The sequence below is a fragment of the Micrasema longulum genome, unplaced genomic scaffold (assembly GCF_059751315.1).
Source record: "Micrasema longulum isolate JH-2025_06_02 unplaced genomic scaffold, ASM5975131v1 h1tg002703l, whole genome shotgun sequence".
NCBI lineage: Eukaryota > Metazoa > Arthropoda > Insecta > Trichoptera > Brachycentridae > Micrasema > Micrasema longulum.
In genome coordinates this window covers 35204-62333 of record NW_028279835.1, presented here as the reverse complement: position 1 = coordinate 62333, position 27130 = coordinate 35204, and the positions used below count along the sequence as shown (strand labels likewise).

At 30.3% G+C, this 27130-nt stretch overlaps 1 protein-coding gene across 1 annotated transcript in view; it reads right to left on the bottom strand.

The window, feature by feature from the left end:
- Nucleotides 1-26691, bottom strand: part of LOC148271717 (neuroligin-1-like) — a gene marked incomplete at both ends in the record, with an annotated part of 67454 nt that extends 40763 nt beyond the window's left edge. The window contains 3 exons of the mRNA XM_088241021.1: nucleotides 8088-8580; nucleotides 21245-21445; nucleotides 26545-26691. Coding sequence (XP_088097147.1) covers nucleotides 8088-8580; nucleotides 21245-21445; nucleotides 26545-26691 — 841 coding nt within the window. The remainder of the gene's footprint in view (nucleotides 1-8087; nucleotides 8581-21244; nucleotides 21446-26544) is intronic.
- Nucleotides 26692-27130: the final 439 nt, after the last annotated feature.

The following is a 27130-nucleotide window of genomic DNA, read 5'->3' as shown; positions in this document are numbered from 1 at the left end:
TTAAGTGTTCTTTTACTCTAATATTAAAGTTTCTTTTAGTTTTTCCAATGTAGATTGAATCGCAATCTTTACAATTTAATTGGTATATTCCAGATTTATTATATTTATGGACTTTGTCTTTGTGATTTTTTAACAATGTTCCTATATTGTTAGTTGTGTAAAAAGCCGGTTAAATGTTTGATGGTAGGGAATTTGATAATTGTTTTGAAAAAATGTCATTTATAAAAAAAATCCTCCTCCATTGTTTACGTGGGTTTGGTTTATTTACTGTGGGAGTCGAATATAAATATTTATTTAAAAGTTTGCGTTTTTGTTTTTGATTTGATCAATTAAGTTCTCATTATATCCATTATTATTAGCAATCTGTTTTATTGTATAAAATCCTTTTTTTAAATTATTATCATCTAGTGGAACGTTAATTAACCTATGTATCATTGAATATAATGCGGAATGTTTATGGGCAATTGGATTTGAAGAATTATGAATAATTGTGTCTGTATATGTTGGTTTACGGTATATATCGAAATCATTTTTTTTTTATTGTTAAAAACAAGTCAAGAAAGTCTAATTTTTTATCTTTTTCTATTTCTAAAGTAAATTTTATTTCTTAACGTCATGAATTTAGGAAATTAAGAAATGCTTTGAAACCGGCCGGTGAAAAATAAAAATTAGTAGTTAAAAACACAGTTGTTTTATTTATTTTATTATAATGAATAACCACAAAGTTAGTGCTTCAAATATAAACTTTATACATAGACAATTTATTTATAATGCGAAACTTCGTGGCTAAAGTAAACAACAAATAAAAATGATTACATAAACATAAAATTCCAAACAACATCTGAACAAAACGCTTCCTTAGTACCAACCTCAATTTTTCTTTGGACTATATTGTCGTAACTCACATTTTTTACAATGTTTACTATTGTATGAATTCTTACCGTTTTATTTCTGAGTCGACAAAGATATGTAGAAGGGGTGTATCTTTTTTTTTATAAAATAGATCTCGCTTGTACAAAAGTAAAAGAATAAGACTTAATAGAGAACAACAAATGTGATTAAGCCTGAAAAGCACAATTTTCACTTTGTGAAGTAATATAACAACAAAACAAACAACAAAATCATCGAATAATAACCAAAACCCATATTTTCACGAAAGACAGCAAAAAACTTGAACCCGTTAATAATATTATATATGTTTGATATTTGTATAAATATATTTTTATTTCTTATAATATACAGAACGACAACGTAAACTATCTTTTTTTTCATGGTCCTTATTTAATAAAATACACACATTATTACAATATCAACACCATATAAGGAAAACAAAGTATTAAAACATATTTTGTCCCGATAAACTATTCAATAATAGTTGGTCATCGGGTACTTAGACATTGGTTTTAATTAATAATCAAATAAAAAAGTACAGACATAAAACTGTATACGTATAAAATTATAAAATATATTATTTTGTTTTTGATGCTTTAAAAAATAAAAATATGAAGACAGAAAAGAAAAAAAAAATAAAAAACCAGATAAAAATGGTTTGATTTTTTTATTTTTTTTAATTTGGAAAATAAAGTGAAATAATACAATTAAAATTAATGAAGAGCCATTTATTTGAATACATTTTAAATATAAGAAAAAAAATCACATGTATAAATAGTGTGTGCTCATAAATGTAATCAAAACAAGATAAAAGATAAAACAAAGTAAATCGAAAATTTAAATTCATATGTACAGAAAAAAAAAATAATACGAAAATTAAAAGTAACTATTAAAATTTGGATCGAATAAATGTAAATAAATTAAGAAAGAAATAAAAGAAAAGGTTAACCTTAGAAAATAACAAAAATGTATTCAATGAGAGATAAAAAATGTTTTACATAAATAATAAACCAATATAGGAACGTTCTGTCTACTAACCACTTTCGTAATAAAAACATTATTTTATTTTTACTATGGCATGTTTTCATGTCTAGTAATAACATATTAAATATTTTTGGAACAATATACTCCAACATACGTTTTCCATATTTATTTTTAAATTTTGGTACAACTAGAGCTACAAACGATTATTTAGATCGTTTTCAAATATCAAATAATTATCGTATGTTGCACATACATAAATCTGTTTCCAATGAACCCCAATGTAAAATGTGTCATGTGGTTGATACAATATTTAACTTATCGTATTTAACAAAGCATTGTATCGTATGTCATTAATATTATATTTTACTTTACATATTTTCTGAAGTATAATATCGTATGTGAATTTTTGCTTTCCCAGTTTTTTTGCTAGCTTTCATAAAACAAGATATAAAAATAAATATTCATACTTCTAATTATATAAGTAGGAACATAATATTGTATTCCACTGCTTTTGAGAGAAAATCAATAAACGGATACGTATTATGATACTATATAATGTTTAATGTATAAATATTATGTTTAGTACAAGAAAATCATTAATCAATGTGACTGATAAGTTCGACTCGTGTTTTTTTGACGATATTTGCGCATGCGTTATTGGTAATTCCTTTATATTATTCAACCCAAACTCATACGCTTACTTATGGGAAAATTGCCGTCGCAATAAATGTGTATATATTCTTAATATGGTCTTCTGAAAAGACAGAAAATCAAATAGTGCGCAGTATCTAAATATTATGATAGTTTCTAAGTACAAATAGCTAACTGTCTGCCAAAAGGGCAATAACACCTCAAAAAAACTATAAATTGAAATAATGTATTTTTGCATTTTTCTCAAAATGGGCGAAATAAATTAATTTGTCTTCCCTCTTTAATGTTATCCATTTTTTAAATTTTTTTATTTAATTATTTTTTCACGCCCATAATGCTTTTACATACATAGAAGTTATAAAAAACATGAGTATATAAACAACATAAAATTGAAAAAATATAATATAAAGCAATAAAAGTTAGAACAGCGTTTAGAAGTAAAGTTGATATAAAAAAAGAAGATGAGTATAAAAAAACATAAATTTAAAAAAAAAACCATGTGAAGAAATAAAAGATAGGAACAATGTTATGAAGTATAGTTAGGATAAAAATAAAAAGATGAGTGAATAAACAAAATAAATAAAAAAAATACAATATAAAGAAATGAAATATAGAACTGTGTTTAAAAGATTAGTTGGTTTTAAAAAATCAGTTAAAGGTTAAAGCAGCTAGGTACATAATGTTATAAAATACAATAAAAACAGAATATTAAATTCTATTTAATATAGAACATATACATTGATATTTAAAATTTAAAAAGACTCACGTTAAAGACATCGATGTTGTTAGCATATTGGTTTGCAAGTACATGGATCCGCATTACCTGTGAATTCGCGCTGTAATTGGTCGATGATAGACCGCAGTAGAACAGAGTATTCCGTGTAACTCGACTCTTCTCGATTTTGATAAAGGAAGCAATTATAAATCGTTATTTTATTTTGCAAATGACCCTTATAAGAATTTATTACCCCGTTATATCTATTTGCAAATATTGTTTTAACTTTTAAAGTAATATTATGTTTTTTCTATTTTTAATTAACTTCACGAGCGCGTTGTGTTAACTCACGTAAAACACTATATTAAATTTAACTAAACACAAAATTTACGTTCCCACTAACCCATAAATTCAATTAAGTCTCTATTTAACTATTTTTCATAAGTTCGTTCGTTTTACCACACACGCTTTTGCGTTAGTTAAAGCTCCCATAGCGGGAGATTCTCTGGAAACTTCCTCTCACACTTAATCTAAATTAAAAAGCTCGCGGATACACGCTCCTGTGCTTTAACATGCATGTTTTCAATTTTCAGCGCTCTCTTGAAAGCTCCGGTTAAAAATTCAGAACATTATTATGAAATAATGGATTTTATCTTGCAGTTGGCTCTCACAATGAGCATGATGCGGTTTTGTAAATTATTAAATCTTTATGTTGAAAACGTGATATTTTAAAAAGCTCAAAACGTTCTAGGAAATAAGAGCAATATTAAGTAAAAATATAGTTTTATAAGGTAGATATATTTTTTGATTTGTAAAATTTGATCAAAAATGCTTTTAGTATGTCCAAATGTTTATAGACAGGCTAGATTTCACTCCCTAGGGAGTTATTCAGATAGGTAGAATGGTGAATGTAAGGTATAGTTTAAAGTGGGCACTCAAACCAACCAATGACAAGTCACAAGCTGCTTAAATGCCTAGACTTCCAAATTTTCTTACTTACTACTAGCCACATTCATTCCACTGCTGAAAATAAACGTTTCCTTAACTTTTCCAATCTTGGGCATTCTGCTGCCATCTACGATTCGCACGCTGGACAATGTATGTGTGCTTGAGATCCCAGGCTTGATTCCTGGGAATTTCGACATGAAATATTGATTAAGAAACCGGTTCCACACTGCAATGTTTCATGTTCAATGACTAACATCACAAGTTAAAGGCTAATCACCCTACTAACATGCAACAGATGATCAATTTACTCTGAATATGGTGTATCAATGCAGTGCCCTAGCCAGCATAGGGTGCTGGGACAATTTTTCAAAATTATATTTATGTCTATAAACACATAACATACAGCTAGGAAGTGAATCGTTGGAGAAAGTAATTATACTTCAGCAATTTTATAACAAAGTCTGTTAACTCAGGTATGGAGGTAAAATGCAGGATCAAATGGACTGCAATGATTAATTGAATGAATTTAGGCAGAGAATGGTGAAGTGTTATGTTTGGTCTGTTCTGTTGTAAGGCTCAGAAACCTAAAGTTTAAAGCACACACTATGAACCGGTTGGAGTCATTCGAGATGTGTCTTCCCAGAAGAATGCTTAATATACCGTGGACAGATTTGGTCAGCAATGTAGAGGTCCTGAGGAGAGTTAATTAAAGCAGACAATTGTTAAAGTGTATAAAGGTCCTAGAGATCTCCTATCTGGGTCACATCCTTCATGAATAAAAGTATAAAATCCTCCCACTTATACTGATGGGCAAGATTGAGGGACGACAATGACCTTGCAAAAGGCAAACGTCTTGACTGTACAACATAAGAGTCCGTATTGGAATGAGATGTGAGGAAGATTTGTTTTGGGCAGCGAAAGACAGAAGGGCTTTTTGAGAACTGGTTGCCATATTGAGGACACCTGACACGGCACAAGAAAAAAAAAGTTAAATCCACTTTAGGTTCTAATAGCATTTACATCTACGAATAATTTTTGTGCTTTTTTTGCCTTAAATTTTTCAAATGTTTAAATGTGTGTTTATTTACCCATCAGATCTATTTTTTGACGCTATTTTCATGCATCAAAGGTACCGAGATCATGTCCCGATGAGAACTGTAAAATTAAAATGTGATTTTTCTCAAGTCCGGTTGTTCTGTGCTGTAATTTACCACTGGGATTAGATGTCTTGGCCTGTTGCGGTGAATAAAAAATATTAACTTGTATTAATTTGTTACGTTTACTTTTATAGAGAAGGTATTACAACACAATTTATGACTTGATATTTAAACATTTACTTTACTACTTTCAACTAAAAAATAATTTATATTTAAATTTTGTAATAAGCAAACTTCACTCACGCTGTCTGGTTAAAAGGTTTTACAGATTAACAGTTGAGGATTAAAACTACATTACTTTTAGAATTTTAAACTCAAAAACTACTAAAGGAAATATTTAAGCACTTAGTAATAAAATTAATTTTAATACCGGAAAAAGTCTCCATTAAGAACGTTCAGCCTTCTTGTTTGTTTGTTCATTTAATTATTTGTCTTTAAACACTGTAACTTTCAACCAATTGAACGTAGTTATTCGAAAAATAACCAGCCATAGAAAAGCAAAACTAAGATAATAGAACTACTTTCAAAAGAATAAATAATCAAATGTACTCGTACACAACAATTGAAACGTTTTTTTCACCTTTACCGTAAAAAAAAAATCTATTGCTATGAGTATTTTCTGCAAATCGAGAAATACCGTTTTTGTGATTAGCATTATTTTCAGAATGTAATTATTACATTTTTTTGTACAAAAGTGGCCTGATTATTTTCGGCCGAAAATAAAATTGATCTTACTGCATCCAATAACACCAATAACTTATATTTTCCTAAATTTTGGACTCTCCACCTTTCTGACCCTTATAGTTCATCATACTATGCATGAAATTCAATAGCTGGTAAAGTCGACATAAAATCCATTGACCGGGCGCTAAAGCGCGTGAATCTTGTGAACCTTGATTGAGGAAATGGTACAAGATTTTGGGGGAAATCTTGTGCCGTTTCTTGCAAAATAATTTTTATGACAAATCATGCACCTTTCAACGTGCTATTTTACATGGGGTAGTTTCTGGGATCGATTTTTTTGCATAACTATGCGAAGTACGTAGATTAACAAAACGAGCTATATTGCGACAACGCGGCACTTACAATACATCATTCTGCAATTAACTATCATTATTAGTGTTCTTAAATGACGTTGATCGTTAACTTTATTAAAAATCTATTTTTCTAGAATAGAAAACGGGGTTTGAAAAAGTGCAGTGATACAAATAAGACATGTTGAACATTGTTCAAATCTAGAATTTCACAAATCAAAAGATGTCCAGAATCTCAGTTTTTACTTTATATTAACGACCACTATATTTTGTTTTCTTCTCATATAAATAAATTTTTTGTATCCCATATTTATAGGATATGTTTTGATTATCATATTAAACATTGTTGTATGTTGTACTAGGACATTACTTTGATTCTTCAATATCCTTTAAAAAGAAAGTAAATCTAAATATTATGCGCGAAGAAGGAATGACATACGTGCTATTTAGTCTTGTTGTCACTTTTCCCGAGGTTTGCATCTCATTTTACTCCGTCTTTCCCGCACAAGATCTACGTATTAAGCTTTCAGAAGGTCCTCTTCTCCGCGACGAGTTCTTCTCTCATCTACACTTTTTAGTATTTTATGGCCGGCTCCACAGACGCACGGATGTAGGCGTCCGATTAACGTTCAAATCCGTCTCTCCGAGTTTGTCTCTAGCCGTGGGATCTAAGTGTCCTTTATTCTAGTTAAACCAGCCAATGACAGGTCATAAAACCTGTAGATGCTTAGACTTCTATTTTACGTTCTCTTTCATCTCTGTTGTTTTACGTAATTTTTTTCGTGTTACATATTTATTTTTCTTCTTTTTATTTTTCATCATAATTTTTAATTTTAAATTTTTTTTAACCGAATTTAAGTATTTGAATAGTTTGATTGTTAGTCATTTAAAAATTGAGTGAATTTGAATTATTAAAAAAAAAAAAAATATATATTCTTCAAGTAATTTATTTTTGTTATTCCCTTATTTTTATTATTTTTTTATTTATTTAAATTTTTATTCCAGTAAAATGGCTATAAAGTGCAGAGCCAATTCTACCAAATAATACAGTCGCATTTTGATTATTTTTATTTTATAATATATTATTTATGTAGCATTAAAACGGATGTTTGTACCTAGTGGTGTTTCATGAATCATTTGCTTGTAAATTTACATGTCAAGAACCTTTTTTTTGTACAGCAAGTGTGTACTATTATTTTTTGACAATAAACGCCATTTTTTGGCACTGCATCCAAATGAAGTTTGAATAATCACGTTTATTGAATAAAGTTAATATATATATTGAGTTTTTCTGCTGACTTTTCTTGGTGGAACTGCATTTTAATTATGATTATAAAAATACTTAATAGTTTTATTCCACTTTTATTAATAATTATTTCATAAATTTTTTACCAATGACCGGGTTTCGTCGACCGACATCACCAGTCTGACGATGTCGGTCACGACGAAATTCGGTTACTGGTAAAAAAATTATAAAATAATTATAAATAAAAGTGGAATAAAAGTATAAAGTATTTTTATTATTATAAGTTAATATATGTCAAAACATAAATAGTCATTGCATTGTATCTTTTAAATCACTTAACAAAACTCGATCAATACCAAACATAAGTTTTGATTAAGATTTTATCATTTTTTCTTTACTTAGTGACAAAATTGTTGTAAACAGAACCGAGTCAAAAAAATCATAATATTTTAAGTTCTTACCTTAAAATTCTGTCCCTCCTTTCAGATTCAAACCCGTTCTGAATATCTTGAGCCGAAAACTTCCACAAAGCCTCACTGGTAACAACGCCAAATAAAAGGTCGTACCGAATTTGCATATTCCTGCCTGAATTCCTATCACTCCTCTTAGAGTGGCTGTTGTAATTTGATCCTTCTGCAGGCGCGTAATTTTGCATTTCATTGGGTATGAAGTAGGTCAAAAACTCTTTTGCATAGTCAGTTTTGATCACTACTCCGTCAACGGACGGTCCAAAAGCCGAAAGGTAATTTGGAGCTGTAACGTCTGCTTCAAGAAGTTCCTCAATCTTTGATTCTCTCAAGCAGTCAACAATCTCTTCGTGGTCCTTTGCAAGGTCGTCAGGAATGCTGCAGTTGACTTCTCTGGCGAGGCGAACAGAATAGTTCACAGGGTCCTCGACAAGGGCCCAGGAACTCAAAGCTGATCCTGACAGGAGAACAGCCCGATGAAAAAGACCTAGTGACAATAAAAACACATTTTATAAAAAGGATGTATTGTAAGGTATAGCTTGGAAATAATTACATGCTTGTAAAAATATTCTTTTTTTTTATTTTTATGTTTGTAGCACTAACTTTGTGGTTTTCTGTTATATTTTAAAGGTATAAATAAAATTACCTGAATAACTTGAAATAACTTAAAAAATTGCTGTTAAAAAAATAAACAACTAAACGTAAACTTAAAAAATTGCCGTTTAAAAAATAAACACAATTATCTCCTCTCCAACCCCTTGTTCCTCTATATATATCCATTTGTAAATACTCACTACAAACTACAAACTTTAAAATATCTTTTTTTCACTAAAATTTTAATTTTTAAACAACTTTCATATATGTTTTTCTTTTTCCTTCTCTTTTTTATACTTTCATAATTAACCTTACATATAATTGCTTTATAATATGGAAACTTCACTGGTCCATTAGAATTAAGTCTAATTTTGTAAAATATTAAACTTTGTAACTGTACTGTATGTTTCCTGAATAAAAAATAAAAAAAATAAAAAAACATCGACATTCACTGTTCACTGTTCTTTTACATATGTATATTTAGTTATTATATAACCCTGGAGAGGGCAACGTGTAGTTACCAAAACTAGTCGGTTGTGATAATAAAAAAAAGTGGTTCACAAAACAAAGTAATTTAATTTATACCTTTAAAGTTTTTAATTTTTTTTTATACGAAATTATATTGAAAATTCAATTAGGATGGCTTGTAAATGGATAATAAACATAATTAAATAATTCGTTAAAAATGTATTCCCTTCGATTCAAAATGAATAATTATGTTCAGAATATATTTTTAAATAAGTTCCATAGAAAATGAATTTTGCTTCAAATAAATTATTTTGTTTAAATAATTTTAAATCTAATTATCATATTTTCTGAAATTATGTAATTAAAGATGTTGAATTATATCAACTTACATATACAAATTGTTTTTTTTTCAAGTAGGGTCAAAGCACCAGTAAATGACCACCCCCGAGTAATGACCATTGGTTAATAAAACACAATATAATAAGAATTGCTACATGTGTCCAGTCAAAAAACTTTTAACACTAGAAACTATGACAAAAGCAGTAGACGGACACATCTTTTGGTAAGAAACAAAACTATCAGTTTTGAACTGTGAGTTGTCAAAGGGTAATAGTGCGTCTTCCCGTTATTGTTCTGAGATTGATAGTGTTTTTATAAAGAAAGGTGTGGTAAGTGTTTTTTTTATGCTATTTCTTATGCAATTCTTTGAATATGTCTATATTCTAATGTGTTAGGGTGTTTTATAATGTTATGATGTAACTCAATCTGAATATTTTTTTAATGGGGAAGTAGTGGTCATTCACTGGTGGTTCTGCTATTTTTTTAGGGTAATATTAATTCAAATTTTAATTCTCGTATTTCAATAAAAAAGTAAAAGTACTTGGAAAAATAATTGTGTTTTCTTTTATTTTGTACGCTTAAATAATGAAATTTATACCTTTAATGTGGATTTACTACAAGCTGAATTTTTGTTGAAGTACAAAAATAAACTACATAAAATAAAATAATAAACAAAACTTTTCGAGCCTGAACGAGGTTTTGCATGTAACTATTACATTAATCAGAAATGTATTCATATGAACTGCGTCACAACACACCCTTACAGGTCGCAGTGAAATCAGGAGCTTGAATAGCACTGACCCCCCCCCCCCTCTAAGAATAAAAATACATATGAACTGCCGTCAGATGCAATTATGAGATTAACAAATAAAAATTGACATATATTATTTTTATTCTGTACGCTTCAAATATAAAAAAAAACTACGTTAAAAAAGAAAACCCTTGTTATTAGCGTTACATCTTCGTGGTGTAATGGTAAGCGCGTTTGCCTACCATGCAAGAGGTTTTGGATTCGATTCCCGACATGGTTGATATGAAATATTTATTCAAAAGAGTGTTTTTATAATAGAATATTTCATAGTCCTTGGACTGGTACCTGAAGCGTAAGACTGATCATCTTAACTTTACGTAACAAAAATAATCAAGAGACGCTGAGATTGAAGTGCCAATGCAGTGCCCTATGCACCATTAGGTGCGGAAAGGGAATGAAAAAAAAATGCGTTACGAGTAAAACGTTTATGCATTTTAAAGAACACAACTATCGTTTCAGGAAAGCAAAAAACTAATATTGCATCAAAAAATATATTACTGATGTAAATATTTTATTTTATAATGACTATTTAATAAAAAACAGAATCCAGGTGGATAAAGAATACCGTTTTTTGTTTGGAATAGAACCAAAACCCTAGACGAGTGTCATTAACTCGATGGCTGCTCTCATGTAAAAATCCTGAAACCGAATGGAGATAAGTTTGTCTTGCGTTTGCGCATTTGCCTACCATGTTTGAGGTCATATGTTCCGATTCCTGAGAGAACGGACGTTTAATATTGATTTTGAATAAGTTTACATTACAATAGTTTATAATTTATCTATTGAAAACAAGAGCGTTTGACTAATGATCTTACCTTCCATGTTAAAAAAACGATCAATATTCGCTGCATTTGGAATTCCGATTCAGTACCTTATGCGCTCCTGGATGCGGATAAGAAAATGACAATGATGATCAGATAGAATTACTTGTATTGCAACCTATAAATTTGACTATCCTGATGTATTAACCTTGTCTATCTTACTAATATATTGATGGAAACCTATCAATTACTGATCTTACTTATTGACTAGGTCTAAAAGCAACTATCCTCTATCAAGTAATTAATTATTTATTAACAAAGTGACGGGTACCACGTTATCTTCCTAAGTTTGGCATAAGGAACAATGAGTCTTATAGTTACTCTAAGGTAGGGTGCGTCTTTCTGTAAAACGTGACTAAGCGAGTAGAGAGCGTTTTGCCTGCCATATAAAATAATGTTTTTTTTGCAAAAAACGCCATGTTTTTTATTTTTTATTTAAAAAGGTTTTTTCTGTATTTGGGTGGTAACACTATTCTTTGTGTGAAATAAAACTAAAACACCAAATCATTTTTTTAATCGATGGCTCAGGTAAACTACGGGCTGTCGGGAGACAGCGGCTTCAGGCAGGACGTTTTCTTGAGAATGGCAATGGAGGAACAATGCGATTTACAGCTTATTGGTAGTTCCTGGAAAATCGAAACCTTCACATGGCCAAAAACGAGAGGCCGAATACTTTGGCCACATTTTCCGTGAAGAAAAATATGCCTTGCTTCAGCTAATAGTGCAAGGGAAGATTGAAGGTGGTCGGGGTATGGGGCGTAAAAGAACATCATGACTCATGTCAATCATGACATAACCTTTGACAGTAGTTTAGAATATCAGATAGAGCAATGCTCATTGGAATTACCTTGTATCGAAAGGAGTTGTAAGTGATGGTCGCCAACCTCTAATAGAAAAAGCAGGTGCGTCTTGCAGACCACGGAATGCTTTGCATTTCTCCTCCAGTTCACATTTCAAACACGTTGAGCGTATCAATATGTAAAAAAATATGTAACAATATGTGCCAAAAATTAAATGTATGTTATTGATATAAAGAGTAGTGTTCTTTTCTACAAAGTAATCATACGTCCACACAAAAAAATATTTTCTTCCATTGTTTTTTTATGTAATGAAGAGGAAATGAAAATAAAAGAAATTCTTCCAAATAAGGTGATAAAGATTAACACAAAGAAATATGTATTCTAATGTAGAAAAAAAGTCAAGTAAAGCAACAAATAATTTACAATGACATACATATGAAATTAGGAATAAAAATAAGATAAGATTCATCACAATCATCATCCCCTTTTCGCTCCTAATGGTGCATAGGGCACTGCGTTGATTCAGCAATCGCAGCGTATCTTGATCATTTTGTAACATGAAGGTTAGATGATTAGTCTTAAGCTTAAGGTACCAGTCCCGATGAAATATTTTAGTGTAAAAACACCCTTTTAAATAAATATTTCATATCAACCATGACGGGGATCAAACCCGAGACCTCTTGAATGGTAGGCAAACGCGCTGACTATTACACCACGAGGCCAACGATAAGATTAGATTAGATAAGATCAGACGAAGATAAGATTACCAATAAAAAAAGAAAAACAGTCTAAAAACTCATTATATAAGAGATTAAGGCTTTACAATAAGTTACCCGAAGGAATAAAAGAAATAGAAAGCATCGAAATATCAAAAATCAATTAGAAAAAATACATTTTTTTGAAATTTTGAGAAAAAAATGTATTTTTAATAATAATTTATATTTGTGCTTAAAAGTTTATGAACTAACTTAATAAAGCATGAATAAATAAATATTCCAATATTTTTCTCTCAGCACTTTAAAAATAATTACTGTTATCTATAAAAATGACATGAAGATGATTGACAAGAAGTACGTACGGCTAGAACGTGCTGGTCATTTTTTGCTTGGGAAATTCCCCATTTGCTACAAAAAATTATTTCGAACAGTAGATAATCAAAGAAACGTCAATTTTTTTATTACTTTATGTACAGGTATGCGTCATTCTGTATTTGAGAAAAGCTCTATTGACAAGAAACTGAAATTTTCAATACAGTTATTGAATATATCGAATGTGAAAACATACGTTCTAACATTATTTTTCGTTTCATCGAACGTGCGAAAGGTTTTGAAACACAATCAGTTTCAAGGGTTGTAAACGAAATTTTATGTTGGGTAGTCAAAATTGATGGTGTACCAATTGTTATTTAAAAGATTATAAGTATTATTCCTGTATTATTAAACTACATATAATCAACATTGAAAGCAAGATTTTTAAAGAGTCATTTTTACGGTCTATACAGCATGTTTTTTGCTATTCATCTAATATTATTATATGAGATCATAGTGAATAGAGTGTAATGTGAGTAAATATCAGTGGATAAATCCTATGTCAGTTTAAACATATTAAATTAGAGATGAAGAACACTTAAGTGAAGGAATTATAAAAGTCTGGACATCTACAGGGCTTATGATCTGTCATTGGATGGTTTAAGTGGCCGCTTTCATAAAAAAATTCACCATTCTGCTCATGCTTGAACATTTATATGCCTTCTTTTCTCTAATATGTTGATGTGTGTAGTTAAAGAGCTGCAACATTTATTTAAACGGGTGAGATTTATCTTATTGAATTGTTTCACCTACATACTATGCAACGCCTGAAACAATATTTTTTTCAGTATCTTTACTTTTTTATGGACCAGGTAGATTTATCAACAATATTTTGAGTTTGTCCAAATGTTTGTAGACCCTGTCAAAGCAAAAATAAGATTCATTTATAGACGTTAGTACAAAATTATTTAAAACGTATTTTTATTGGGGATCATTTACACCAAGTTTCGTATTTAAAGATTTTTATGTGCTAAATGTTTTATGACAGCTCTTATACGGATCACCCGCCAATGGTATTTTGTACCTTTCACTTTGCATAACTTTACATTTTTGTCTGTTTTTGACGTTTTATCGTATGACATCGTATGATTTTTCGCAACTTTACTAAGACATTATTTATTACACGGTAAAGTGTTAGATATTGTTAAAGGGCATTACTTAACCTTATATTATCAAATTATAATATTTTATTTGTTAAATTAGCATTTGCTTATCCTAAATAAAAAAAAAGCATAAGTTGATTCACCGTGAATATGATATGATAGATATGGGCGTATTTGACTTTATTTATTTATTATTATTTTCATTTTATAACGTAATTCAACAAATACACAAAATATGTACTATTTCTATAAAGCAAAGTTTTCACATACAATTTAAAGGTATTCGTCGATAAAATTTCACATGCACATAACATATAATCAAAAATAAACGGAAATTTCTGATTTGAAATGCCCGCGCTGTAGCAATCGGTATTTTTTTTTAGTCATGTTAGCAGTACTGTTTTTGACAATCTATAAAAGTTTGACGGCGATCGGATGTTCAGTACTCTGTCAGCGCCTGTTTGAGTGAGTCGAAAAATTGCTGTGCCACGATTTTTACAATGGATAAAAAAATTGGAACAACCAGCGCGCCTCAAATTTTGTGTTGCAAATGACATTTTGTGTGTTGAACCATTTAAAATGTTGAATTAAATCTTTGAAGGATCGTGTATCTCAAAAACACGGGTATATAAATGGTATAAGAGGTTCAAAGACGTTCGTGAATGCTGAGATGATGATGAACATACTGGACGTCCAACAACATCAGTTATCGAAGAAAACATCGAATCGGCAAAGCAAATGGTGTTGAAAAATCAATGTATACCAATTCCAAAGCTTGTTGTGTTATTAAGCATCTCACATAGATCAACAGGTCATATTTTGACCAATGTTTCGGGCATCAAACGCGTCGCTGCCCCATCGTTCCAAAAACATTAAATTTTGCTTTGAGCGTAAGCGTAAGGCCTAAGCCAAGCTCCGTATTCTCCAGACCAGGTCCGACTTTTTTCTTTTCCCAAGAGTAAAATTGCCATTAAGAGGAACGCGTTTTGAGAAGATTGATGCCATAAAAGAGAATTCGCTGCGAGAACTCAAGGCCATACCTTTGCAAGTCTATAAAAAGTGTATAGACAATTGGATTAGATTTCGGCATCAATGTATAGTTGCAAATGGCAGGTATTTGAAATGAATAATACAGAAATTGATTGAAAACTAAAATTTTGCCTTTTTTTTTTAATTGCCGTTTATTTTAGATCATAAGGTACACATTCAATTATAGAATCACACAAAATAAATAGAATTACTTTTGTTGTTTTTATTTTTTTATTTCTTATACAGTGTACTTATTATCCATGATTCGCAAAACTTGGGAGAGTATCATAAAAAATGGAATGTTTTTTTTTATTCCCGAAACATGTGGGCCATAGGTGTGTAAAATGTAGAATTACTTTTTAAAAAAGGCAGTTTAAATATGTCCCAATGTCTGAGTGTTTTCAATATTGCATTTTTTGTAAATTATTGAAGAGGTTAGTATCTACTTTTTTATTTTTTATTTTGAAGAAAATTTTATACTCGATAGTAAAATATGCTAGAATATATTTGTGTTCTATTTTTTTGTTAAACATTTTTTTTCACCATTGTTAAAGATGGTGGTTTTCAATAAAACCAGAAAAAAACAAGTCATTTTCATAAATTTAGAAAGTGGTGCCTTGTTTAACTTAATTTAAAGTCTACCTGAACCCAGCTTAAGCTTCATTGTTTATTGTATATTTTAAATTTATTAAGATTAAGCGATAGAAGAATTATAAACCACTTGCTTAATTTATATGAAATAATTCATTCTATGTTTGATATAACTGCAATTTTATCACTAATTAATGTACCAAAAAGGACAACTTGGCAAACCTACCAATACTGTAGCAACAATACTTCGACTTCATATGGTAAAAATGCAGTCATCAATAGATTTCACGCTCTCGGAAATAAGTAAAAAGACGCTGGTGACTCATTGCATGTTAAGTTTAGTGCATACGGCCCTTTAGCCCTTCCCCTGTATTTCATGGGTAGGAGAAGCTACTACCGAATAGTTCTAGACACCATTTTTTTTATTTAGTATTCTTCAAAATTGTTAAAATTTCTTTATTAATGTTTTTTTCTCTTTTTTTTCTTTTCTTTTTTTGATTTTATTTATAAGTACAAAACATTTCTCTTCATCAATTTTATATATCAGCATGTATTTTTATACTAGTTACCTAAATAGTAGTTATAACTAATAAATACAATATTTATTTTTTACCGTTAGGTGTTATTTAAAATTGTTTTAATTTCGTTAACGATATGTTTTGCTTTCTTGGATTTTTTTTCAAATGTTTATAATATTTCTATTACCAAATATTTTTTTCGTATCAATATTTTTATAACTGGTAATATAATTTTTTGACTGTGTATCTTTATTTTTTTTATTTCTTGATTTGTAAATAACTGTTTGGTCTTAATTTGTTCTAATTACTATTTGAATTTAATTATAATTTTACTAACATACATATATGTTTTTTATTATACATGCAACTAATGTGTAAAAAACACTAAGTGCCATTTATTTCAATTAAATAAAATGAATCAAAAATCAGTACAATAATAAGTTTTTCTGTCATCCTGACAAGCTAGAAATTTATTGTGTAAAGTTAAAACCAGCACAGGGATCTCAGTAAGAATACATATTTTTAAACATTAAAAAAAATATTATTTTTGTTTTAACGTATAAATTAAGAATATGTAAAACGATGTAAATTATGTTCTTGATCTGTAATCGCTTTTAACTACTACTGTTATTGGTCCCTTTGACGACGTTAACAGCCCTTAAAAGTACACGTGATGAGCTTACACAATCTGGTCATACGGACATTAATCGTTAATTAACATTTGCTCAAATCTACAATTTAAATTACCAGAGATAGATTTTGACCAAATAATTTATTTATCTGCCTATTTCAGATAATAAGAACATTCATTAAATTTTTCAGGTATTTATTTCCGTATAATTAAATTACTTAAAGCTTAGTGGTCGTAAAAATTAACACGTCACAGCGCAAATAAAGTAGTTAGATGTTTATAATACTATTTTTTTAAAGGCTCAAACGCTTAGGTTTAATTCCTGGAGAATAAAGTTAAGTAGACATTACAAGATAAAAATCATCATCATCAATTCTTCATTACCATACAGTAATGCATATGGTAATAACAGGTACTTGTACCACCTGTTTCACTAAAATAAATTGATCATGTCATGGCATAGCTTGTTTTTTATTCAATACAGCCTTGGATAAGTTTCTTATTCAATACAAATTTCTCCAAGCCAACCACGAAGCGTTCATAGCGCTTGAACTAAGTGCATGGAAAATGAGACTCATCGTTTATGAGGAAAAAAAATTGATGATTGGCTCCCAAACCATAGGCAAAATCCCCTACACCTTCTTAGCGGGAAAATACAAATTCAAGGTGAAAAACTCGTTAACATACCTAGGTTTCACAGTTGCCAGTGACAATAATACACAGAAGGAAATTAAGAAGAGAATAAAACCGTTTTCACTACGCGCTTTGAAAATAATTAAACCAAAAAGCAAGTCCAAACTCATATGAAAAAATACTAAAACAATACTGTACAAAACGTTGATCAAACCAACCCTCATTTGTGCCTCCAAAATCTGAGTTACGACAAGTAATATTGAGATAACCATTACAGTTTTTGAAAGAAAAATCTTCAGAAATATCTATGGCTTTGATAAAGAAAACAACCATTGGCGTCGTCGCTACAATAGGGAGCTATATAAATCTACAAAGCGCTCAATGTGAGCATCTCTATCAAGGTAAAGCGCTTGAGGTGGCTTGGCCATAAAATTAGAATGGACATTAAAAACCCCATTAAACGCCTCAGTCTATCTGTTGCACAAGGACGACGATGACCAGTTTGGCCCAAAACGCGATAGATGGACTGAATCAGTGTGGATACGACAACGTGAAGTGCGGAACAGGAGGCAAAAAGGCAGCAGACCAACAAGAGTAAAGGAGTCTTCTGGATACAGCTATGGTCCACCAATGGCTATCGAGGTTTTGATTACGGTTATGATTAGTCTCACGCTTCAGAATGAAGTGGTCTATAAAATAAATATTCCATCAAGACCCTTCAAGGAGTCGCATCCGGGACCTCAAGCATTGAAAACGAACGAGCCAATCACTACATTACGAAACGGACTTATCTTCACTCGATTTTTTTATTAAGTTATTCCTTACTCAATAAAAATTAAAATAAAAATATAAAAAAATAGTGGAATCACGGTTTTTTGCCTCGCGTATAATTGGTTAGAGCGCTTGCCTACCAGGCAAAAGCTTATGAATTTAATTTCCGAAATGATTGACCTTAAAACATTATTTTAAAAGGGTGTTATTACATTAAAATGTTTTATAGTCCTTGGACAGTCACCTAGAGCGTAAGACTAATCATCTAACCTTCATGTTATGAAAACTATCAAGTTACGCTGCAATTGGTGTTAAATCAATAAACTCGGACCATAATATCTGGTAAGGGAATGATAATGATGATAAAAATCAATCCACCCTTTATAATTTTGTCGTGCCTCGTGGACTCATACGATTGTCTAAAATGCGCCAAAAGGTTCAAATTATATTAAATAAATGAAAGGGATTCGGATAATGTGAATTGAATGTTTGTATCTATATTATATTAATTAGGTAATGTTCTATTAAAGTCAATTAGAATTTCGTTAAACTACGCGTTTTGGGAATATGAGAATATTATGGTGTTTTGATGCTTGGTTAATAACGCCCCATAAATGTTGCATTATTATAATATCTCGTTAGGGTAATTATTCTGTTTGGGGAAGGGTGGTTTTCCAGCGAAGTAAGTGTGATAAATGTGTGGATATTTTATGATAATATTTGCTCAAATTGATATAAATATACGTCGTAAGTTGTAATTTGGATCATTAGGTTTTTCATAGAAGATGTGTTTAGTATCGCAATTAATTACGACAATAATAATAGGTGTATCGTTTGAACATGTTTTAATTTATATATATACATCAATATATTTATATTTATATATTTATCAAATAATAAAACCAATGTTTGATGCCCCTGATCTACTGAAATTAATTTCATTCTATGTACCACCTAGATTAAGCAGAACATCTACAATATTTTATTGTCAAAATTCTTGAACGGTAGCTCAATATAACTCACCTATTGTAAGTTTACAGAATATTGGGAATGAATATGCATCGTATTTTAATATACATATTTAGTTTATCTCTGCCTTACTTAAAAAATAAAGTGACCAACATATATTTTTCAAAAAGAGCAAATCATCTTCAGAAGATTGGGTTGGAATAGTTATAATTTGATTGATTAATGTATTTTGTTATTGTATAATTTCTTTTAAATATATATGTATTTCAAGTAAATTATAAGTAATAATGTGTACAGTACGAGTATATTATTATTTCATACTCGATTTTTTTAATACATTTTTATGTTTAAGCACTCTTTATCCCACATATATGTAAATAGCAGAAATGCTGTTTATAAATAATTAAATAAATTGAGTTGGCGTTTATTTTCTAGAACTTCATACTGTAATTTCGATATAATTTTCCTTTGATTACAAAATCGAAAATATTAATTTAGTTGAAGTCAATTCTATTAAAGACCTCGGAGTTATCATGTACTGTTAACTTACGAGGGCGGATTGAAAATGAAGCTACCTAAGAGGGGAAAAAACTTTTTATCTTTTTACTTCGACACACTTAGTAAGACGATATTCCAATTTTTTTATACCATCTGAATACTACGATTTCGGGAACCTCTTAAAATACGCGTTAGTTTCGGTTATCACTTCTTCGTTTGAGTGACGCTACTAATAACACTGGTGACTTTACTAATATGTTCACAGTAAAAGCATTATATTGCACTCTTGTTCGCCTCTTTTAGATACCCCCGTGATCTGGTCACCCTCCTATGCAGGCCGAATAAATCATATCGAATCGGTGCAACATCGTTCTCTAAGAAAAGTAGTATGGATGTACGAGTACGATAGTACGACAGTACGAGTATATTAATATTTCATACTCGATTTCTTTATATTTTTATTTTTAAGCACTCTTTATACCACATATATGTAAATGGCAGGAATGAAATAAATAAATACATATCAATAAATATATAGTTATTATTTATTATTAATTTATTCATTTTAAAGAAACAAACAGTCGACTATGATATAATAAAAAAATAAAAAAATACTGTTTAAAGACAGACCAGCGAAGTTTCTAAAAAAAATCATACATATTATTGAATTGTGTTACAACAAAAGGATGCGTTTATGTGTATTTGTATGTTTGTAAGTGTAGATGTGTGTTTATGTGTATTAGTATGGGAGTAAGTATTCAGGTGTGTGTAAGTGTGAGCATCATTAAATAGTAAGTGGGATTGTATTGCAGACAGAAATAATAAGTCTTAATTTATTTTTAAATAAATTAAGGGGCATGTAAAACATATTCATAGATGAATAAAAAAACATTATAGTTAGACCAAGAAAGAAAAAGGAAAGAGTGTTGTGCATTGTTAGGTACTACAGACTGGCAGATGAAATAAATACTTATTTCTTGTCACGTGAAACGGGACATTAAGATTAATTTTGAAGAGTAGGTTAGAAGAGTCTACTTTATTATCTAATAATTTATGTAAATAGCATAATTCAGATACAGTGCGTCTATTTTCAAGGGGAAAAAATCAATTTTGTTTGGCAGATTGGCTGTAAGTACAAAGCGTTTTATTGTTTTTAATAATCTAGGTATTTAAAAAATTTCGTTGAACATTTTCAAACCTTTCTATGTTTGTTGTGTATTGTGGGCTCCACACAACGGATGCAAACTCCAAATTACTGCGTACAAAAGTGTTGTATAAAGTTTTTAATGTATTTGGTTTTTTAAAGTGTTTGGAAATTCTTAAAATGAAGCCCAGCATTTGGTTAGCTTTTTCAACAATAGAATTTATATGAGACCCGAACCTAATATCAAGAAAACCTCCTAATAATTTATATTATAAAGTTATTAAAAAACTAATCCAATATATATTTACGCGTTTAAAAATCGTAAAAAGAATTTGAATCTTACCTGGCATAACAGTTGGTGAAATCATCAGGAAGTTGATGCAAGCCGCACCTGATCCATGTCCAAGAAGTGTGACGCTGGATGGATCTCCCCCAAACAGCCCTATATTCTGCTGGACCCAATGTAAGGCAGCTATCTGGTCCATCAGCCCGTAGTTGGCTACTCTGGCCTTTAGGTGTGGCGTTGGGTTAGCGTTCAGAAAACCTGGATAGTAAAAATACGTGTCTTTCAAATAACGTTTATTTACTCAAACCACGATCGCCAAAACATCGTAACTGACAAAAACAATATTTTACAGGAGAATCAAGATATATACTTTGAAAATCCAATTTTGTTTCAATTTTTTATTTTATTTCATTCATTTATTTGAAATTATTTATGAACCCTTACGGATTATAGCATTAATTTTAACAAAATTATTTTTCACTTTTAAATTATACTCTGTTGTTGCTGATATATTTTTTTCTTTTCTCAAGTTTAGTTTTGCCTGTTACTATGGTATATTGTATAATTTCAGTTCCTGGTTTATTAGTATCGATCGCCCTGCCCTTGTCTTGTTTTAGAATGTTGTATGTGATATTTTTTTGATATTCTCGTAATCTCTCAATTATTACATTTTCTTTTCAAATTTTAGAGTTTTGACGTATTTATGAAAAATGTATAAGATACTAGTTGACGAATTTTTTTTTCAATGAATTTCTTAGTCAAATATACCATCTTCAATATTTAATTTTGCTGTCATTGTAGTCTGTTGATATCATTTTGGTTTCTTGTTCCTCATAGTTGCTGCATATTATATATTTTAGATTTTACTAAAACTTCATACATTACATTTTTTTCCGTTTTTGGAACAAATTATTTAGAATTAAAAAAAAAAAGACTCGATAATGTTGCTATTTTGCTAATTTTATTATTGATGTGAATTGTCCACGTCAATTGTATAACTATTTTAATTCTTAATTGTATCATAAATATATACATAAAAAAATATTAAATACCTCCTGTGACACCAAACACAATAACTAGACAATACTCGAAATTTGTGAATACATTATACAAAGGTCATAAGTCCTGTAGATGCCTAGAGTTCTAAATTACATTCTCTTAAATGTTCTTCAACACAAAAACAACAACAAACTATCACGCCGTTTCCCCGTAAGGGTAGGTAGGGAGTATAAAAAGCCACATCACTCGCATTGTAATTTTTTTTGCCGTTCTTTCGCTGTTCATTCGCTCTACGTGTCCAAACTAGTGCAGGGCTCCTTTCTTGATTTTGACGATATTGCTTATCTCAGCCTTACATAATGTATAGATCTCGACATTTGTGCATCTATCGTACAGTTTTACCACACCACACATATCGTATAGTTTTACCACACATTTGCCTGAGATATCGCATTTCGGCAGCATTCAGTCTACTTTTATCCCTGTTTTTCGAAGTCCATACTTCAAGGTTGAGTTAAGTGCACCGTTCACTCTGTTCCCGGCACTCACCCTCCTTTCAATATCGTTCTCAGTCATTTCATCCCTAGTAAACATACTTCCCAGATACACAGATTCCTCGACTTTTTTTAGTATAACTCTATTATTGCTGATTTCACATTTAGTCATACTTTCTTTTTATTCAAAAACCATCGCATTCGATTTATCGACATTCATCAGCAAATCGCTTACTTACAACAATGTACACGGTGATTGTTCCAAGTGCTGACTTAATTGTTATATTTTAAGTTTGTCCAAATGTTTGTAGACTAGGATTGAATTTCACCCCTTAAAAAATAGTTGAGCTTGATATATAACACTTATAATGGAGAATATTAAAAAAAAAAAAGAATTTGCCAGTTTAGGCATATACTATACAGGTCTTATGACCTGCCATTGGCCGGTTTAAGTGCCTGCGCATCGGCACCAAATTAGAACGCAGAATCAGTCGTTGTTTTTTTTTCGCTTACTGTTTTATACACACACTATTGTACGAAACTAAGAGCCTTACTTATAAACCTGGTATAAAGATACGCCTAGGCGTAGTGTTGGTATAAGGATGGGAATATTATTTTACCACTTAAGTATGGATGGTGTTCCTATCCGTATTATATCACTATGCTTTGCCAAAACTTTATACCACGTTTATGAGTAAGGCCTAAAATGGCTTAAATTATTACCAACTCTGTCAAGACACATGTTCAAAGTGACGATACAAGCGAACTTCATATCTACGCATACGCACTGCACTGCGCGGATTATACGTATATATTGTCTTCTCCGTCTAAAGTATGATTTACTGCTACAGTCTTTCTCACAACAGTCTGACAACAGTCTTTCTCGCTTAAGCCACGGTTTAACCAGATCTGGTATTTTTCATAGAAATTTACAGTGACGATTGACGTAAGATGACAACACAAGAAATCATCCTCCTCTAGAGTCAATCTCGTTAGATCTTTTTGCGCTAGTATTGAATAACATGTTGTACTTATGTTTTTTTGTTTCACACATTTTGACTATCCATATTTTTACTTTGCAAAGCACTAAAGCACTGCACGTATGCACATACTAAAAAAACACCAGTAAATTATCGTAAGTATTGATACCTAAAAAATATCATGTTTCACAAGTAAAAATCCGTAAAGTTCAATAAATTAAAAGGTTTTAGACCTAAATTTTTTGCAACGCAGAGAAAAAATATTTTTAGAAGGAAATCTAGATGTCTATGCATTTTCAGGGATTATGATCTGTCATTGGCTGGTTTAAGTGACCACTTGACAACTGTATAACATTCACTATTCTGCCTATGCTTAAACACTTTATTGCTCTTTAGTTCGCCCTATTCTTGAATATGCATCTGTAATCTGGTCCCCTCATTATGCTGTTCATATCAAGCGCCTTGAATCAGTTCAACATCGTTTTATAGGAAAAATTGCATGGAAGATGGGATTGGAAAGAGGAGACTATTCATATTCTGATATGGAGAGGTTTTTAAGCATATCAAGTCTTGAAAAACGCAGATGCATTGCAGATATAATCTGCATGTATAAAATTATGAACTGTCTCATTGATGCCCCTGAAATTTTGCAAAAGATTCTTTTTAACGTTCCCACCCGTAGACTAAGAAATAATGAAATGCTTTTCCTCGGTCACTACAGGACCAATTATGGTGCACAGTCGCCTTTGCCCAGAATGATCAGGCGGGTGAACGATCATCAAGATCTTGATTATTATGGTGTAAGGATGTCTTTCTTTACAAATCAGCTAAAGAATCTGTATAGTTAGCCTATGCTTTTTACTTAATCTAAAAAATCTATCATCTGTCTTTGCTGCTTATTTCTGTTCCTTATATTTTTTTATTCCTTTGTAAAAATTTCTTTTAATTGTAATGTTTATAATGGACTTTGTCCGTAAATAAATAAATAAATAAATAAACATATACTTCCATCTGTTGGCTTTTGTGAAGTAAAATATCTGAAACCTTTATTGATGTGGGTGAGATTCATCTGGCTGAAATAATTAAGCCAGGTGAATGACAAGTTATAAGCCCTGTAGATGACATGACTTCCATATTCCCTCGTGCAAATTCCCTCCGTCGCAAAAAAAAATAGATCTTATTAGGGAGCAAATCCAGAGTATCCACAAACATTTGGACATACTCAAAAGTTTACAATGAAATTCACCTCCCCAACTCTTTCCCAAAACTGCTGTGAGACTAGTTTTTTTCTTCATTTTCGCATATTCACTATCAGTTTTTAAAAACAAATAAAGCGAAAATTTCATATTTCCTCACAATCAAACCCCAAAAATAACAAAAGAGAGAAGCTTTAAAAGCTTTCATTGTACCCCTCACTGCAGTAATATCAATTTGTGATCAATCAAATACACAGGGTCATTACAATCACTTTTTATTAATTTCTCAGCATGACAGTGAAGGAATACAGTGTTACTTCGAAATTAAGACCACGATCGTACGCTCCAGATCCCGTTTCGGAAAAAAAAGAACGTAGTAATACAGACAAAACTAACAATGACACAAACCCAAATACGTATGGGATTTTTTTTTTTTTAATTTTTTAAAATTAAAAACCTTTATTAGCATAAATAAACAATTAATACATTCAGTAAAAAAATGGGACACGTAAGGTTGAACTTGCCAAAAAAGAGTCTGGTTCTTGTGTTTGGCAAGTTTACAAAATAACATAAAAAAGAAACAAAAAATGCAAAACAAAATAATAATAAAATAAACAAAAAATTAAACAATTAAAAAAAATTGAGAAAATACAACACTAAAAAATATTAAATAAAAACACTCAATTTATAAACACAGGCACATATTAAACATACATCTCCATTTTCAAAATACAGTAAATGTTAATTATGTCAAGAAGCTATTCTTTAATTTATCCTTAAATTTTCCGTAATTTATTTCTTGACGTAGATTTTGTGGTAAATTATTGAAAAGCTTCCGTCCTATGTAAATATAATGATTTTTGGCTGGGGTAGTTTTAGTTCTCTGTAGAGCAAGGTATCCTGTTCTTAACCTTCCCGTAATAGATCAGTTAAAGACATTTTAAATTTATCTCCTGCTTGACTTTTAACTTTTAATTTGATTCTTAATTTTGTCTTTCAATTTTAACTTTTTAATTTTAATTGTTAATTTTAACTTTTAATTTAAACTTTTAATTTAAATTTTTCATTTTAATTTTAACTTTTACATTTAATTTTAATCATTTGATTTCAACTCTTAATTTATACTTGCCTACATCTACTACCTGCATCGAATAATTTATTGTTAGTTGTGATTTTTTTTACAATTAAATTGAAATGTTCATAGAAGCAGAGAGAGAGGGAGGAAAGTAGAGTAGCTTTACAATGTCTTCTCCTTTTTATGAACTTTTTATGTAATATTTTTATTTTCACTTTTTTAGAATAAAATAATTTTTCCCCTCTCCTCCTGCATTCATTAGTGTGAAATCTGTAATTGGTCTTACTTTTTAAAATTGTTAATGTGTTCCTTGTTTGATATAAAGACTTTTATTTTTAAGATTTCATTAATAAATAAATAAATACGGTCTGATTGGAGGCTCTCCTTATGCACCTGGAGCATACAACACTTTCCGTAGATATCCTCCACTCTTAAAACATTAATTGATTTTAATAGTTCGGTAGTTGAGAACAAGGATGGTTTATGAAGTATTATTTTAATGATTTTTTTCTGTGGAACTTTTAAGGTACTCGTATCAGAAATATTTAAAGAATTTTCCCAATACGCCCATACTCAAAAGTGTGTCAAGTTTTATTTTACAATATTCACTTACCAAAAAGTCCCAGTCTATAGTTGATGGTGATCACCACCATATCTGAGTAACTGGCCAATACTGATCCATCGTAAGGGTTTCCGGAATTCCACTCAAAAGACTCTCCGTGGATGTATACGAGGACTGGTCTTTTTGCCTCTCTTTCATCTGAAAAGAAATAAGGCACGTTGGATGAGATCCAAAAAAACTTTCGGCGAACAAAATTTTGAAACAGCTTTGCAGTGTTTGTATTTAATTTTGATTCGTGATATTTCTTACAAATAGTTTATTTAAAATTAAAATACTTCTATTTACATATCTATTAACTACTTAAGCATGTGCACTGCTTAAAAATGGACATCTTCAGACCTCCAGTCTGAAAATGCCCATTAGAGGGTGTCTGAAGATACCCATTAGAGGGTGAAAGCGCTAATTGGTCAAAATAAATAAGTGGAAGTGTACCAAGTATTTTTTAAATTAATAACTTATATGTATATTTAAGTTATTACATCATTACAATGGAATTTTATCAACAATTGTCAATAAATAATTCAAATGAAATAATAATGTATGTAATACCCCTTTCTAAGCAAGGTTATTAGATGTT